At 39.5% G+C, this 16819-nt stretch overlaps 2 protein-coding genes across 8 annotated transcripts in view; both read right to left on the bottom strand.

The window, feature by feature from the left end:
* The window catches only part of LOC112241223 (gastrula zinc finger protein XlCGF52.1-like), an 85117-nt gene that overhangs the window by 33066 nt on the left and 35232 nt on the right, over window positions 1-16819 (bottom strand). Inside the window, exon 1 of one of the 7 annotated variants that reach the window (XM_042314329.1) lies at window positions 13700-13833. The exons of the other annotated variants lie outside the window; for them this stretch is intronic. The gene's annotated coding sequence lies outside the window, so the exon portion shown is untranslated. Of the gene's footprint in view, window positions 1-13699; window positions 13834-16819 lie in introns of those variants that run through there. 7 annotated transcript variants of the gene reach the window in all.
* LOC121844332 (zinc finger protein 883-like) lies at window positions 635-13831 on the bottom strand. The gene is made up of 2 exons (XM_042314337.1): window positions 13700-13831; window positions 635-2253 (listed from the first exon to the last, which is right to left on the bottom strand). The coding sequence occupies exons 1-2, from the start codon at window positions 13800-13802 to the stop codon at window positions 848-850; spliced, it is 1509 nt and encodes a 502-aa protein (XP_042170271.1). The 5' UTR covers window positions 13803-13831; the 3' UTR covers window positions 635-847.

The following is a 16819-nucleotide window of genomic DNA, read 5'->3' as shown; positions in this document are numbered from 1 at the left end:
TTGACTGTGGACAAAGATACTTTTGTACCCGTTTCCTCCAGCATCTTCACAAGGTCCTTTGCTGTATGTTCATCTCTAGGTGACAGATGGCTGCGTGGTCCCATGGTGTTTATACTTGCATACTATTTTTTGTACAAATGAACCTGTTACCTTCAGGCGTTTGGAAATTGCTCCCAAGGATGAACCAGACTTGTGGAGGTCTACAATAGTTTTTCTGGGGTCTTGGCTGATTTCTTTTGATTTTCCCATGATATCAAGCAAAGAGGCACTGAGTTTGAAGGTATGCCTTGAAATACATCAACAGGTACACCTCCAATTGATTAAAATGATGTAAATTAGCCTATCAGAAGCTTCTAAAGCCATGAAATCATTTTTGGAAATTTTCCAAGCTATTTAAAGGCACAGTCAACTTAGTGTATGTAAACTTCTGACCCACTGGAATTGTAATACAGTGAATTATAAGTGATATAATCTGTCTGTAAACAATTGCTGGAAAAATGACTTGTGTCGTGTACAAAGAAGATGTCCTAACCGACTTGCCAAAACTATAGTTTGTTAACAAGAAATTTGTGGAGTGGTTGAAAAACGAGTTTTAATGACTCCAACCTAAGTATGTTAACTTCTGACTTCAACTGTATAGGATTACAATAGAGCATTCTACGCTTTCTTCATTTGATCCAATTCAACGTTGCCAATTATTTAATGACATGACAATTAAGTGGAGTGTCTAATCTTAGCTGGTCTGAGAGAACTGATGAGGCTTCTCTCCTTCATGTATACCTTGGTGTCTTTTGAAATGACCCAGTTGAGAGAAACTCTTTCCACAGTCAGAGCAGGAGTAAGGCTTCTATCCTGTGTGTATACGTTCATGTTGTTTTAAGGTGCCCAGTCGAGAGAAACTCGCCCCACAGTCAGAGCAGGAGTAAGGCTTCTCTCCTGTGTGTATACGTTCATGTTGTTTTAAGGTGCCCGGATGAGAGAAACTCGCCCCACAGTCAGAGCAGTAGAAAGGCTTCTCTCCTGTGTGTATACGTTCATGTCTTTTTAAGTCACCCAGTTGAGAGAAACTCTTTCCACAGTCAGAGCAGGAGTAAGGCTTCTCTCCTGTGTGTGTTCTTTGATGAACTATTAGCTCATTTGATGTTGTGAAGCATTTTACACAGTCAGAGCAGGAGTAAGGCTTCTCTCCTGTGTGTATACGTTCATGTTGTTTTAAGGTGCCCGGATGAGAGAAACTCGCCCCACAGTCAGAGCAGGAGTAAGGCTTCTCTCCTGTGTGCATACGTTCATGTTGTTTTAAGTTACCCAGTCGAGAGAAACTCTTTCCACAGTCAGAGCAGTAGTAAGGCTTCACTCCTGTGTGTGTACGTTCATGTTGTTTTAAGGTGCCCAGTCGAGAGAACCTTGCCCCACAGTCAGAGCAGAAGTAAGGCTTCTCTCCTGTGTGTGTTCTTTGGTGAACTTTTAGCTCAGTTGATGTTGTAAAGCATTTTACACAGTCAGAGCAGGAGTAAGGCTTCTCTCCTGTGTGTGTTCCATGATGAACTTTTAGCTCAGTTGATGTTTTGAAACATTTTACACAGTCAGAGCAGGAGTAAGGTTTCACTTCTGTATGTATACGTTCATGTCTTTTTAAGTGGCCCAGTTGAGAGAAACTCTTTCCACAGTCAGAGCAGAAGTAAGGCTTCTCTCCTGTGTGTATACGTTCATGTTGTTTTAAGGTGCCCAGTCGAGAGAAACTCGCCCCACAGACAGAGCAGGAGTAAGGCTTCTCTCCTGTGTGTGTTCTTTGGTGAACTATTAGCTCAGTTATTGTTGTGAAGCATTTTACACAGTCAGGGCAGGAGTAAGGCTTCTCTCCTGTGTGTATACGTTCATGTTGTTTTAAGTTGCCTAGTTGAGAGAACCTCGCCCCACAGTCAGAGCAGGAGTAAGGCTTCTCTCCTGTATGTGTTCTCTGATGAACTTTTAGCTCAGTTGATGTTGTGAAGCATTTTACACAGTCGGAGCAGGAGTAAGGCTTCTCTCCTGTGTGTATACGTTCATGTTGTTTTAAGGTGCCCAGTCGAGAGAAACTCGCCCCACAGTCAGAGCAGGAGTAAGGCTTTTCTCCTGTGTGTATTTTTAGGTGTATTTTTAGTTTTGATGGAAGTGGGAAAATCTCCTCACAATGTGGGCAGTGGTGAGACCTCCTAGCTCTGTGATCTTCCTGATGTTGCTCTCTGGATGTAGAGTATGTCTCAACGTGGTCTCCTGTGTGAACAACACCAGAAGAACCAGTCAGTTGGTGTGATATTCATGTCAATCAAATGTATATTATGAAGCCCTTTTTACATCAGTTGTAACAAAGTGTTCTACAGAAACCCACCCAAATTCCCCAAAGAGCAAGCAATGCAGATGTAGAAGCACAGTGGCCACGAGAACTCCCCTAGAAAATAGGAACCTTGGAAGAAACAGAGAGGAACCAGGCTCAAAGGGGTGGCCACTTCTGGCTGTACCGGGTGACATACAGTTGAAGTCAGAAGTTTACATACACTTAGGTTGGAGTCATTAAAACTCATTTTTCAACCACTCCACAAATTTCTTGTTAACAAACTATAGTTTTGGCAAGTCGGTTAGGACATCTACTTTGTACATGACACAAGTAATTTTTCCAACAATTGTTTTCAGACAGATTATTTCACTTATAATTTTCTGTATCACAATTAGTGGGTCAGAAGTTTACATACACGAAGTTGACTGTACCTTTAAACAGCTTGGAAAATTCCAGAAAATTATGTCATGGCTTTAGAAGCTTCTGATAGGCTAATTTACATAATTTGAGTCAATTGGAGGTGTACCTGTGGATGTATTTTAAGGCCTACCTTGAAACTCTCTGCCTCTTTGCTTGACATCATGGGAAAATCAAAAGAAATCAGCCAAGACCTCACAAAACAAATTGTAGACCTCTACAAGTCTGGTTCATCCTTGGAAGAAATTTCCAAACGCCTGGGCGTTTGTACAACGTTCATCTGTACAAACAATAGTACGCAGGTATAAACAGCATGGGACCACGCAACCGTCATACCGCACAGGAAGGAGATGCGTTCGGTCTCCTAGAGATGAATGTACTTTGGTGCGAAAAGTGCAAATCAATCCCAGAACAACAGCAAAGGACCTTGTGAAGATGCTGGAGGAAACAGGTACAAAAGTATCTATATTCACAGTAGAAAGAGTCCTATATCGACATAACCTGAAAGGCCGCTCAGCAAGGAAGAAGCCACTGCTCCAAAACCACCATAAAAAAAAGCCAGACTACGGTTTGCAACTGCACATGGGGACAAAGATTGTACTTTTTGGAGAAATGTCCTCTGGTCTGATGAAAAAAAAATGGAACTGTTTGGCCATAATGACCATCGTTATGTTTGGAGGAAAAAGGGGGGGGGGGTTTGCAAGCTGAAGAACACCATCCCAACCGTGAGGAACGGGGGTGGCAGCATCATGTTGCGGGGTGCTTTGCTGCAAGAGGGGCTGGTGCACTTCACAAAATAGATGGCATCATGAGGGAGGAAAATTATGTGGATATACTGAAGCAACATCTCAAGACATCACAGTCAGGAAGTAAAAGCTTGTTCGCAAATGGGTCTTCCAAATGGACAATGACCCCAAGCATACTTCCAAAGTTGTGGCAAAATGGCTTAAGGACAACAAAGTCAAGGTATTGGAGTGGCCATCACAAAGCCCTGACCTCAAACCTATTGAACATTTTTGGGCAGAACTGAAAAGTGTGTGTGCGAGCAAGGAGGCCTACAAGCCTGACTCAGTTACACCAGCTCTGTCAGGAGGAATGGGCCAAAATTTACCCAACATATTGTGGGAAGCTTGTGGAAGGCTACCCGAAATGTTTGACCCAAGTTAAACAATTTAAAGGCAATGCTACCAAATACTAATTGAGTGTATGTAAACTTCTCACCCACTGGGAATGTGATGAAAGAAATAAAAGCTGAAATAAATCATTCTCTCTATTATTATTCGGACATTTCACATTCTTAATATAAAGTGGTGATCCTAACTGACCTAAGACAGGGAATTTTTACTAGGATTAAATGTCAGGAATTGTGAAAAACTGAGTTTAAATGTATTTGGTGTATAAGGTGTATGTAAACTTCCGACTTCAACTGTATGTATTCATGTCAGTAGGCTGTGCAATACAAAAGGGGAATAAAACTATTCTAAAAGTCGGTAAGAGTTGAAAGCTAAAAAGAGTCAAAAGTCATGAAAATGTTGTTATATCATCCTCCACTCACTATCACAAGGGTTAGTAACTACACAGACTCATTTCATATCATCCTCCACTCACTATCACAAGGGTTAGTAACTACACAGACTCATTTCATATCATCCTCCACTCACTATCACAAGGGTTAGTAACTACACAGACTCATTTCATATCATCCTCCACTCTACTATAACACATTTCATAGGGTTAGTAACTACACAGACTCATTTCATAACCACTCACTATCACAAGGGTTAGTAACTACACAGACTCATTTCATATCATCCTCCACTCACTATCACAAGGGTTAGTAACTACACAGACTCATTTCATATCATCCTCCACTCACTATCACAAGGGTTAGTAACTACACAGACTCATTTCATATCATCCTCCACTCACTATCACAAGGGTTAGTAACTACACAGACTCATTTCATATCATCCTCCACTTACTATCACAAGGGTTAGTAACTACACAGACTCATTTCATATCATCCTCCACTTACTATCACAGGGGTTAGTAACTACACAGACTCATTTCATAGAACTTTTTAAAAAACTGGCAGTTTGTCTACTTCACTTCTTTAGGCTATCCTCTGAGCACTCCAGATAGCTCAGTTAATAAAACAAATGCTGACAATACTGGTGTCATCCCTTCAAGACTCCGTAGCATGAAATAACATTACCTTCTCATTTAAACAGTTCACCATCAAACAGTTCTACTGCAACTTTTCATGCCCAGAGGGAAGTTGAAACGAACAACACAAGCTTTGTTGTGCAGTGTGGAGTTTCTCAGCGATGTGTGATGTCAGAACTACAGAATTCAACCTAGCAATAGACTGGGTCATGTCATGACTTGCCCTTTTGGGTGAGGATCATAGGCGCCAGATCCCATCACCCTTTCCCCTCCCCTCTTTCGCTCTCTCCCACCAGTTTTATGGTCCTCTTAACATGTGTCTTGAGGTCGACATAAATTCTTACTGACCTCCAGGCATTGACCTGGAAATTCTCTGATGACGTCAGACTCATTCTGAACAGGTTGCAGCCTACCAGGATACTTGGTTTTCCTTCCCTTGGCATGTGCGCTTGTGTAAGCAAACGTACCACGGACAACGGAACATTTAATGAGGATTTATGCTGGGATAACTTAAAACTTGTTAGGGATCGGTGTCCTGTCTATGGGACAGTTGTTACTCAATTAGCATAATGTGTTAATGTGTTTTTTAGCGGGGGGGGGAGAATGTAGGTACATATAGGTGTCTTATATGGGCAGAAAACTTAAATTATTGTTAATCAAACTGCATTGTCCAATTTACAGTAGCTATTACAGCGACAAAATGCCATTCTATTGTTTGAGGAGAGTGCAGAACAACAAAACACTATTTCCACCCCGACAGGTTTGATACATTCACATCTGAAGGTAAAATATTGACTTACATTCCGAAATCTTGCTCTGATTTGTCATCCAAAGGGTCCCAGAGATAACACATAGTGTTGTTTGGTTAGATAAAATCCTTTTTCATATCCTAAAAAAGGTCCATGTAGCATGCACGATCGATTTTGTATTTCCCCTCATTCAACTTGCAAAGAAAGAAATCTGTGAAAATCAAACGCTAAAACGTTGTTTCAACCAGTCAAATTACATTTGTGCTTATTCCTCAGACACTCGAGAAAGTAACCAGCCTTTGTTAGATCAGTCTGCATTCAGTCAATCCACTGGGAAACCAGTTTTAGCCAGGATGGCATCATGGCCATACGGCATCATTGCAAGCCGATGACACGGTTGGTGTTCACTTGATTGACTGTGTCTTTGTCAAATTACCACCTATCGTTTTGAAACCAAGCTAGCTAGATAGCCAATAAGCTGTGCTTTACGAGAGTAGGTGGAAACCCTTTGTCCGTCACACAATCTTTCAGCTAGCACGCTAGGAGGCTAGTTCCGTTTGGACATTAATGCAAGAACATGTCAAAGCGCGTTACGCATATCTGTGAGTTATGAAAACCGAAGTGTTTTGCAAATTTTGAACTTACAATATGGCTACTAATACTGGAAAAGCTCAATAAAAATCCAGGTATACAGATTGTGGACGATATTCTAGCAGAAATCTATCGGGAAAATAGACGCTAACGTTACCTGAGACTGGTAAGTGAAATACGAGTCTTTATATTCTTTTATATTGTAAATCCAAAAGCCACAACATGTCAAAGTCAACATCCAATACACATTGGGCTCCCGACTGGCGCAGTGGTCTAACACACTGCAGTACCTGGTTTGAATCTAGGCTGCATCACATCCGGCTGTGATTGGGAGTCCCATAGGACAGAGCACAATTGGCCCAGCGTCTGGGTTTGGCCGGGGTAGGCGTCATTGTAAATAAGAATTTGTACTGACTTGCCTAGTTAAATATAAAGTTTAATATAAAAAAGAAACAAATAATTGGTACACATTTCACCAGTGTTCACCACTCTATATAATATATGTTTATATTTATGGTAATAAGTGGTAATAATATATGTTTATATTTATGGTAATAAGTGGTAATAATATACGTTTATTTATGGTAATAAGTGGTAATAATATATGTTTATATTTATGGTAATAAGTGGTAATAATATATGTTTATATTTATGGTAATAAGTGGTAATAATATATGTTTATATTTATGGTAATAAGTGGTAATAATATATGTTTATATTTATGGTAATAAGTGGTAATAATATATGTTTATATTTATGGTAATAAGTGTTAATAATATATGTTTATATTTAGTTAGTTTTTGTTTTTTTACGTGTTATTTCTTACACTAGTACCCCAGGTCATCTTAGGTGGTAATAATATATGTTTATATTTATGGTAATAAGTGGTAATAATATATGTTTATATTTATGGTAATAAGTGGTAATAATATATGTTTATATTTATGGTAATAAGTGGTAATAATATATGTTTATATTTATGGTAATAAGTGGTAATAATATGTTTATAGATGTGTTGTTGTATATTTGATGTAATGCTAAAATAAAGGTTCAATAAAATAAGCTCTAAACTTGAATTCTTACAGATCTTTTTTTGTGTGGTAAAGACTGACTTCAAAGAGACCACATTCAAGTCCTCCATCCCCCACTTAGTCTGACTACTGCTCTCTCTGCCTACAAGTAGAGGATGGTAAGTGCTTTACAGCAGAAAGAGACTTGGGACCAGCAGCACAATATTATGTAGAGGGTGTTCTAAATACTGTAATTATAAATAGTGTGTACCTTTTTTTGTTTGTTTGTTTTTTACGTTGTGTGTGGTTTGTGGTGTGTTCACTTATGACATTAGATCAGTGTTGGCTGCTAACTTGGCCTTTATCTTAAATATTTCACTTCTGTTTATGGAGACAATGGATCACAATTCTTGTCGCGTCTCCTGTAAGAGGACTCTTCCTAGGTTACAGCCTTTCCAGGGAGTTTTTCCTAGCCACAGTGCTTCTACACCTGCATTGCTTGCTGTTTGGAGATTTAGGCTGGGTTTCTGTCACTTTGTGACATCAGCTGATGTAAGAAGGGCTTTATAAATAAATTTGATTGTTTTGGGCCAATCGTGAAGGATACCTGGGTGACTTCATACTAAATGTCATGTAGCTTGCTCATTCTTGAAGTTATCAGTCTGAAACTTTGCACATAAACTGCTGCTCTCTTGTGAAGACCATCTAAATGACCTCCAGCTTCCTAGCTGAATGTGTGACCTTTCTCTTGCAGCTCAAATAAAACAGAGAAACAACAGTCCATCATTACTTTAAGGCATGAAGGTCAGTCAAGGCGTAACATTTCAAGAACTTTGAAAGTTTCTTCAAGTGCAGTTGCAAAAACCATCACTCACTATGATGAAACTGGGCTCTCATGAGGACAGCCACAGGAAAGGAAGACCCAGAGTTACCTCTGCTGCAGAGAATAAGTTAGAGTTAACTGCACCTCAGATTGCAGCCCAAATAAATGCTTCACAGAGTTCAAGTAACAGACACATCAACATAAACGGTTCAGAGGAGACTGCGTGAATCAGGCCTTCATGGTCGAATTGCTGCAAAGAAACCACTACTAAAGACAATAATAATAAGAAGAGACTTGCTTGGGCCAAGAAACACGAGCAATGGACATTAGACTGGTGGAAATCTGTCCTTTGGTCTGAGGAGTCCTAATTTGAGATTTTTGTTGCAACTGCCGTGTCTTTGTGAGACGCAGAGTAGGTGAACGGATGATCTCTGCATGTGTGGTTCCCACCATGAAGCATGGAGAAGGAGGTGTGATGGTGCTTTGCTGGTGACACGGTCTGTGATTTTTGTAGAATTCATGGCACACTTAACCAGCATTCTGCAGCGATACGCCATCCCATCTAGTTTGCGCTTAGTGAGACTATCATTTGTTTTTCAACAGGACAATGACCCAAAACACACCTCCAGGCTGTGTAAGGGTTATTTGACCAAGGAGAGTGATGAGGTGCTGCACCAGATGACCTCGCCTCCACATTCACCCAACCTCAACTCAATTGAGATGGTTTAGGATGAGTTGGACTGCAGAGTGAAGGAAAAGCAGCCAACAAGTGCTCAGCATACATGGGAGCTCCTTCAAGACATTTGTTAAAGCATTCCTCATGAAGCTGGTTGAAGCTGGTGTGCAAAGCTGTCATCAAGTCAAAGGGGGGCTACTTTGAAGAATCTCAAATCTCAAATATATTTAGATTTGTTTAACACTTTTTTGGTTACTACACGACTCCATATGTGTTATTTCATAGTTTTGATGTATTCACTATTATTCTACAATGTGGAAAATAGTAAAACTAAAGAAACCCTTGAATGAGTAGTTGTGTCCAGACTTTTGACTGGTACTGTACATATGACTTCATATCAGTAGGCAGTTCAATACAAAAGGGAATTAAGCTATTAGGGCCATCCCCGACTAAAATAAATCCTGGTTGACCGAGAGTCGTCTGTTCTTTCAACCAATGAATTGGTTGAAAATGTAAAAAGTATATATTTTTCCATATATAGACACACCCTATGTTTGAATAAAATCCACTATTATGTAGGCTACTGAGCTTGTCTGATGCTTTAAGCACTGCAATTAAAAATGAAAAGACACAAATGACTCGAGGGAGCCAGAGATCAATGTAGCCTAACCAGAAAGAAAAAAAAACTGTTCCAGACCCCACCCTTCTCCTCCCCGCTGCTGCTGTTCTCCGCAGATTCTGCCATTACTCTCCTGAAGTTGCTGGTAACAGGCTACACCAGCGGTCGGCAACCTTTTCCATTTGGAGTGCCAGGGTATCGTACCATTTCTACTGATCTGCGTGCCCATTATGATTTTCGTCTGCACATTTTTGTGGAACCATTTAATTTAATTTATAATAGTCTTTATATCTCAAATCAATGTCATGTAAATAAATTATAACTATATTAAAATTATGCTATTCTAAAAGTAACTTCTATTGCCATTGTCAATATGTAAAGATAGCCTACATAAAGCCAACAATAAAAACACTGCAGCCTGCATGTAGAACATATTTCTTATGAAAATAAATATTCTATAAATCACATTGGCTATGCATGGCCTGACTGCAAGGAACTTTAAACATTGTATCTTCTATTAATTTGGTCTGGCCTGTGCTAGCAAACTTGCAACATTGTATAAAATATTCTGGGCCCTCGGGAAAATGCGCAACACTCGCTCACCATGAAACATTCTTAGTTTAATTAAGCAAGTTTAAAAGATTGACGTTTCGGCCTTCAAACGGCAATCTTTTAAACTTGCTTAATACAACTTTTTTTTAAATTATGGTGCGCGAGAGTTGCGCCTTTTCCTGTCCAATGAGTTAATTGAACATATGCGGTGGTACAACTTCTTCGAGATAGGGGGCGCTCTTTTAATTTTTGGATAAAAAACGTTCCCATTTTAAACAAGATATTTTGTCACGAAAAGATGCTCGACTATGCATGTAATTGACAGCTTTGGAAAGAAAAAACTCTGACATTTCCAAAACTGCAAAGATATTATCTGTGAGTCCCCCAGAACTAACGCTACAGGCAAAACCAAGATGAAATTTCATACAGGAAATGCCCCAGATTCTGAAGGCGCTGTGTTCCAATGTGTCCTTATATGGCTGTGAATGCACCAGGAATGAGCCTGCCCTTTCTGTCGTTTCCCCAAGGTGTCTGCAGCATTGTGACGTATTTGTAGGCATATCATTGGAAGATTGACCATAAGAGACTACATTTACCAGGTGTCCGCCCGGTGTCCTGCGTCGAAATTATTGCGTAATCTCCAGGTCCATGCGCGTTCCATTTCTTCAGAGGAGAAAGTAAACTGCCACGAATGACTTATCATCGAATAGATATGTGAAAAACACCTTGAGGATTGATTCTAAACAACGTTTGCCATGTTTCTGTCGATATTATGGAGTTAATTTGGAAAAAAGTTCGCGTTTTAACGACTTAATTTTCGGGTTTTTTCTTACCCAAACGTGATGAAGAAAACGGAGCGATTTGTCTACACAAATAATCTTTTTGTAAAAACTGAACATTTGCTATCTAACTGAGAGTCTCCTCATTGAAAACATCTGAAGTTCTTCAAAGGTAAATGATTTTATTTGAATGCTTTTCTTGTTTTTGTGAAAATGTTGCATGCTGAATGCCAGGGTTAATGCTATGCTAGGCTATCAATACTGTTACACAAATGCTTGTTTAGCTATGGTTCAAAAGCATATTTTGAAAATCTGAGATGACAGTGTTGTTAACAAAAGGCTAAGCTTGAGAGCAAATATATTTATTTCATTTCATTTGCGATTTTCATGAATAGTTAACGTTGCGTTATGGTAATGAGCTTGAGGCTGTATTCACGATCCCGGATCCGGGATGGCTAGAATCAAGAGGTTAATGAATATGATGTCATTTCAGTTGTCATCTGAGACATTCTCATCAATGATAAGATGACATAAACTCTACAGTGGAAAGTCTACACATCAGAGTTATCGGATTCACATGGAATTGTTGTTCAATTTAAATGTTTGAATATGAAATTATTCGTGATGGGATGAAATGTGATTTTATCTTCTAAAATGTGAGATTTGGGTTTTAATAAGGTTAGGGCTCTGCTCAATCAGTGGCCCGCCCCTGTGAAGGGACATGGGCTATAAAACTTTTCAAACACGCCCTCCTCTCCCTTCCTATATAAAGCCTTGACGACAATATAACCTGCTGTTCCGAGGATGTGAGGACGACGGTCCAATGTCAGAATGGTTCAGATAATAACTACAGAACGAAGCCAACATCAGCGTGAGCTTTGGTTGCGAATGGTATGAACTTTGAACTCTTATTCACTACAGAAGTGATACCTCCTAGCCGTTGAGTTAGCAACAGCAGCTGCAAACGAGGGTTAGGAAGGAACAGACAGAGTATCCCGTCTATCACACAACGACATTACTACAACATATCCAATTGACCACCAGAGACATTCTTCAAAGGACTCGGTTTGGCAACACGGCCTTCCATCTACCACCAACCTACTGAGGCGCAGCTCAGAGTAAATATTTATTGCATTTTCCTTTTCCAAATGGGTGGTAATTTAGAATGCATAAGGTACTGTATTTACGATAGCACAGCGTATCCCTTTGTTACTCAGTCTTCCCGCTCTTTCACTCAAACCCAGCCCCTTTTCTTTTGTGTAACAAGCTGTCATATCTGTCCCGCCCGCTAGGGACGTTTTCCTTTATGACGTAATTTGTAATCAAGTTATGATTAATGATGTGTATGTGTAATTCTGTGTGATTTAATTAGGTATTTAGTAAATAAATAATTAAACCCAATTTTGTATCGCTGATTCAACTTGTTAGCCTGGGTTCGTGAAGATAACCAAGAATTTACAACTTTCAGATGAGACTGAATTAAGGTGACGATTAATATTGACTGCTATTGATGAAAAATATTACTAGGTCTTTAAGAGTTTATTCAGAAGATAACAGCTCTATAAATATTATTTTGTGGTGCCCCGACTCTCTAGTTAATTACATTTACATGATTACCTCAATCAGGTAATATTAATTACGGAGAAATTATTTTATAGAAAAGCATGTCATATCACTTAATCCGGCATAGCCAAAGACACGACACCATCATGCTTGACTTTTGGGGATAAGGTTATTTTGGCGGTAGGCAGTGTTGATTTGGACCCATCAGTCCAGAGAATGGACTTCCAGAAATCTTCAGGTTTGTCCAGGTGGTCTCTGGCAAAGTTAAGATGGGCAGTTTGGTTCTTGTGTGACAGCAGAGGCTTCTTCCTAGCAACCCTCCCATTTGGATTCAGTGTTCTTACTGTTGAAGCACAGTTACCTGAGATGCAGCAAGGGAGGTTTGCAAATCTCTAGATGTTATGTTTTTGGGTTGGCTTTTACCTGATTTATTATCGTTCTTGTGGCTCTTGGGGATATTTTGGAAGGGTGTCTGTCCACTTCTAGGCCCGAGTTGCTGTCATGTTAAATGCTTTCCAAACGTAAATTGTTTACCTCACAGTGAACTGAAGGAGCTCAAATCTTTTTGAGATGATATTATAGCCTTCCCCAGACTGATGTGTTCCAACTACCCTCGTCCTGTTGTCTTCTGAGATCTCCTTTCCTCTCTGCATGGTGTGCTTTGCATTCACCTGGATGGGTAACACATAACTGACCAGGTTTCTTATCTCTGTCAGAGTCCCGCACAAACTCTTTCCTAACGATCTCTCCTTTGATTGGTTCATTTGGTACCCAATTATTTACCCACCTGAATCTACTTAGCTACTTGATTTAACCAATGCAACTTGGGGTTCACTTATTTTTGCACCTGCACTAATTCCTTTTTAATATTATTTTTCCACTACACACATGATTTCCTCTACACCAACATATGGTATTGGTATTAATAAACTTGTCATGTCAGATCAAAAGACTGGTTCTGATTAAATGAAGATTTCATGGTAAAAACAAAAAAAAATCTCTAATTGCACAAGGGGTTCACAGACTTTCAAGCAGCACTGTATATATTTGCCACTGCTCGGCTAAAAAAAGCTTGGTCGACCAACATCTATCCACCAAACAATCGACCAGTTGACTAAATGGGGTCAGCTCTAAAAGCTGTTCAACAGTTGAGGGCAAAAAATGGGCATAAGGGGTGAATATTATGCGTCATAATCAATGATCATCCTCCACTCACTATCACAAGGGTTAGTAACTACACAGACTCATTTCATAGAGCTTTAAAACACTGGCAGTTTGTCTACTTCACTTCTTTAGTCAACTCTCTGATCACTCCAGATAGCTCAGTTGTTCAGGGATGTGTAATGTCAGAATTACAGAATTCAACCTATCAATAGACTGGGTCATAACTTATGGAGGTCTAATTTATGAAGATAACTTATAAATAGAACCTGCTCTTACCATGACTAACAGTTGTCCTAATCTTCTCCTCCTCTTCTTCATCTTTAATGTTGACATTCAGCTCCAGTGTTTGACTGCAGTCTTCCAGCTTCACTGATGTCATCTCTGGATCCTGCAGCGCAAACTGGGCTCCACTGTCACAATCAGGACCCAGTGACCGTAGGTTTGGATTCAGTGTGGAAGGAGAGAGGCAGGCTGGGTTTGTCCTCACTGTTGATGTTACAAACCTCAGATTTAATCTGAGTTGGCCAGTAGTAATAAAGAGAAACGGACACAAAAGTTAGTCTTAAATTCTGGCACTTTCTTAATTCTCAAACTATATTAGATCAGGTACCTAAGCATTGACAAACCATTCAATTAATTTCAAATTAGACACAAGGTTCACACTATAAATTAGTCTATGCGACGTAAATGCACTAAACCTATAGTAGATTTCCTAAATTCACACACAGAGCATTCAGAAAGTATTCAGACCCCTTGACTTCTCCACATTTTGTTACGTTACAGCCTTATTATAAAATGGATTCAATTGTTTTCCCCCTCGCCAATCTACAGACGATACCCTATAATGACAAAGCAAAAACATGTTTTTACCATTTTTTGCAAATGTATTAAAAATTTAACTGAAATATCACATTTACTTACGTATTCAGACCATTCACTCAGTACTTTTTTGAAGCAACTTTGGCAGCGATTACAGCCTCAAGTCTTCTTGTGTATGACGCTACAAGCGTGGCACTAGAGGTCGACTGATTAATCGGCATGGCCGATTAATTAGGGACGATTTCAAGTTTTCATAAAAATTGTAATCGGCATTTTTGGACTGATTACATTGCATTCCACAAGGAAACTGCGTGGCAGGCTGACCACCTGTTTACACGAGTGCAGCAAGGAGCCAAGATAAGTTGCTAGCTAGCATTAAACTTATCTTATAAAAACCAATCAATCTTCACATAATCACTAGTTAACTACACATGGTTGATGATATTACTAGTTTGTCCTGCGTGGCATATAATCAATGCGGTGCCTGTTAATTATCATCGAATCACAGCCTACTTCGCCAAACGGGGGATGATTTGCAACAAAAGTACAATCGTTGCACGAATATACCTAACCATAAACATCAATGCCTTTCTTAAAATCAATACCAGAAGTCAATTTTTTTTTTAAACCTGCATATTTAGTTAAAATAAATTAATGTTAGCAGGCAATACTAACTAGGGAAATTGTGTCACTTCTCTGGCGTTCATTGCGCAGGGCCGTTTGGGCCGTCTGGCTCGTTGCAAACTAATTTGCCAGAATTTTACATAATTATGACTTAACATTGAAGGTTGTTCAATGTAACAGCAATATTTAGACTTAGGGTTGTTCAATAAAATACGGAACGGTTTCGTATTTCCCTGAAAGAATAAACGTTTTGTTTTCGAAATGATTGTTTCCGGATTTTACCATTTTAATGACCAACGGCTTGCATTTCTGTGTTTATTATAATGAAGTCTATGATTTGATAGGTCAGTCTGACTGAGCGGTGGTAGGCAGCAGCAGGCTCATAAGCATTCATTCAAACTTTACTACGTTTGCCAGCAGCTCTTGGCAATGCTTGCTTCACAGCACTGTTAATGACATCAAGCCTATCAACTCCTGAGATTAGGCAGGCAATACTAAAGTGCCTATTAGAACATCCAATAGTCAAAGGTATATGAAATACAAATGGTATAGAGAGAAATAGTCAACGCTTCATAATTCTTATAATAACTACAACCTAAAACTTCTTAACTGAGAATATTGAACCACCAGCTTTCATATGTTCTCATGTTCTGAGCAAGGAACTTAAACGTTAGCTTTTTTACATGGCACATATTGCAATTTTACTTTCTTCTCCAACAAAGTGTTTTTGCATTATTTAAACAACATTGAGCATGTTTCATTATGTAGTTGAGACTAAATATATTTTATTTATGTATTATATGAAGTTAATAAAAGTGTTAATTGTTCATTCAGTATTGTTGTAATTGTCATTATTACTTATATTATATATATATATATATATATATATATTTTTTTTTTTAAATTGTCCGATTAATCTATATCTGCTTTTTTTTTGGCCCTCCAATAATCGGTATCGGCGTTAAACTCATAATCGGTCGACCTCTACATGGCACACCTGTATTTGGGGAGTTTCTCTCATTCTTCTCTGCATTTCCTCTCAAGCTCTGTCAGGTTGGATGGTGAGCATCGCTAAACATCCATTTTCAGGTCTCTCCAGGGATGTTCGATCTGGCTGTGTTGTCTTGGCTGTGTGCTTAGGGTCATTGTCCTGTTGGAAGGTGAACCTTCACCCCAGTCTGAGGACCTTGGAAGGTTTTCATTAAGGATCTCTTTGTAATTTGCTCCATTCATTTTCCCCTCGATCCTGTCTCCCAGTCCCTGCCTCTGAAAAACATCCCCACAGCATGATGATGCCACCACCATGCTTCACCGTAGGGATGGTGCCAGGTTTTCTCCAGATGTGTTTCATCAGACCAGAGAATATTATTTCTCATGGTCCGAGACCTTTAGTCGTCGTTTGGCAAACTCCAAGTGGTCTGTCATGTGCCTTTTACTGAGGTCATGTGCCTTTTATTAAGGAGTGGCTTCCGTCTGGACACGCTACCATAAAGTGCTGACTGGTGAAGCGCTGCAGAGATGGTTGTCCTTCTGGAAGGTTCTCCCATCTCCACAGAGGAACGCTGGAGCTCTGTCAGAGTGACCATTGGGTTCTTGGTCACCTCCCTGACCAAGGCCCTTCTACCCGATTATTCAGTTTGGCCGGGCGGTGAGCTCTAGGAAGAGTCAATCCTGTCTCAAATCTCTACAGACAAATCATTTGACCTCATGGCTTGGTTTTTGCTCTGACATGCACTGTTAACTGTGGGACCTTATATAAACAGGCGTGTGCCTTTCCAAATCATGTCCAATCAATTGAATTTACCACAGGTGGACAACAATCAAGTTGTAGAAACATGTCAAGGATGATCAATGGAAACAGGATGCACCTGAGCTCAATTTGAAGTCTCATAGCAAAGGGTCCGAATACTTATGTAAATAAAGCGGCTGTTATTTTTGCAAACAAATCTAAAA

This window comes from Oncorhynchus tshawytscha, unplaced genomic scaffold (genome assembly GCF_018296145.1).
Source record: "Oncorhynchus tshawytscha isolate Ot180627B unplaced genomic scaffold, Otsh_v2.0 Un_contig_5624_pilon_pilon, whole genome shotgun sequence".
In the NCBI taxonomy this organism is placed as follows: Eukaryota; Metazoa; Chordata; class Actinopteri; order Salmoniformes; family Salmonidae; genus Oncorhynchus; species Oncorhynchus tshawytscha.
This window is presented reverse-complemented; position numbering and strand designations above follow the sequence as displayed.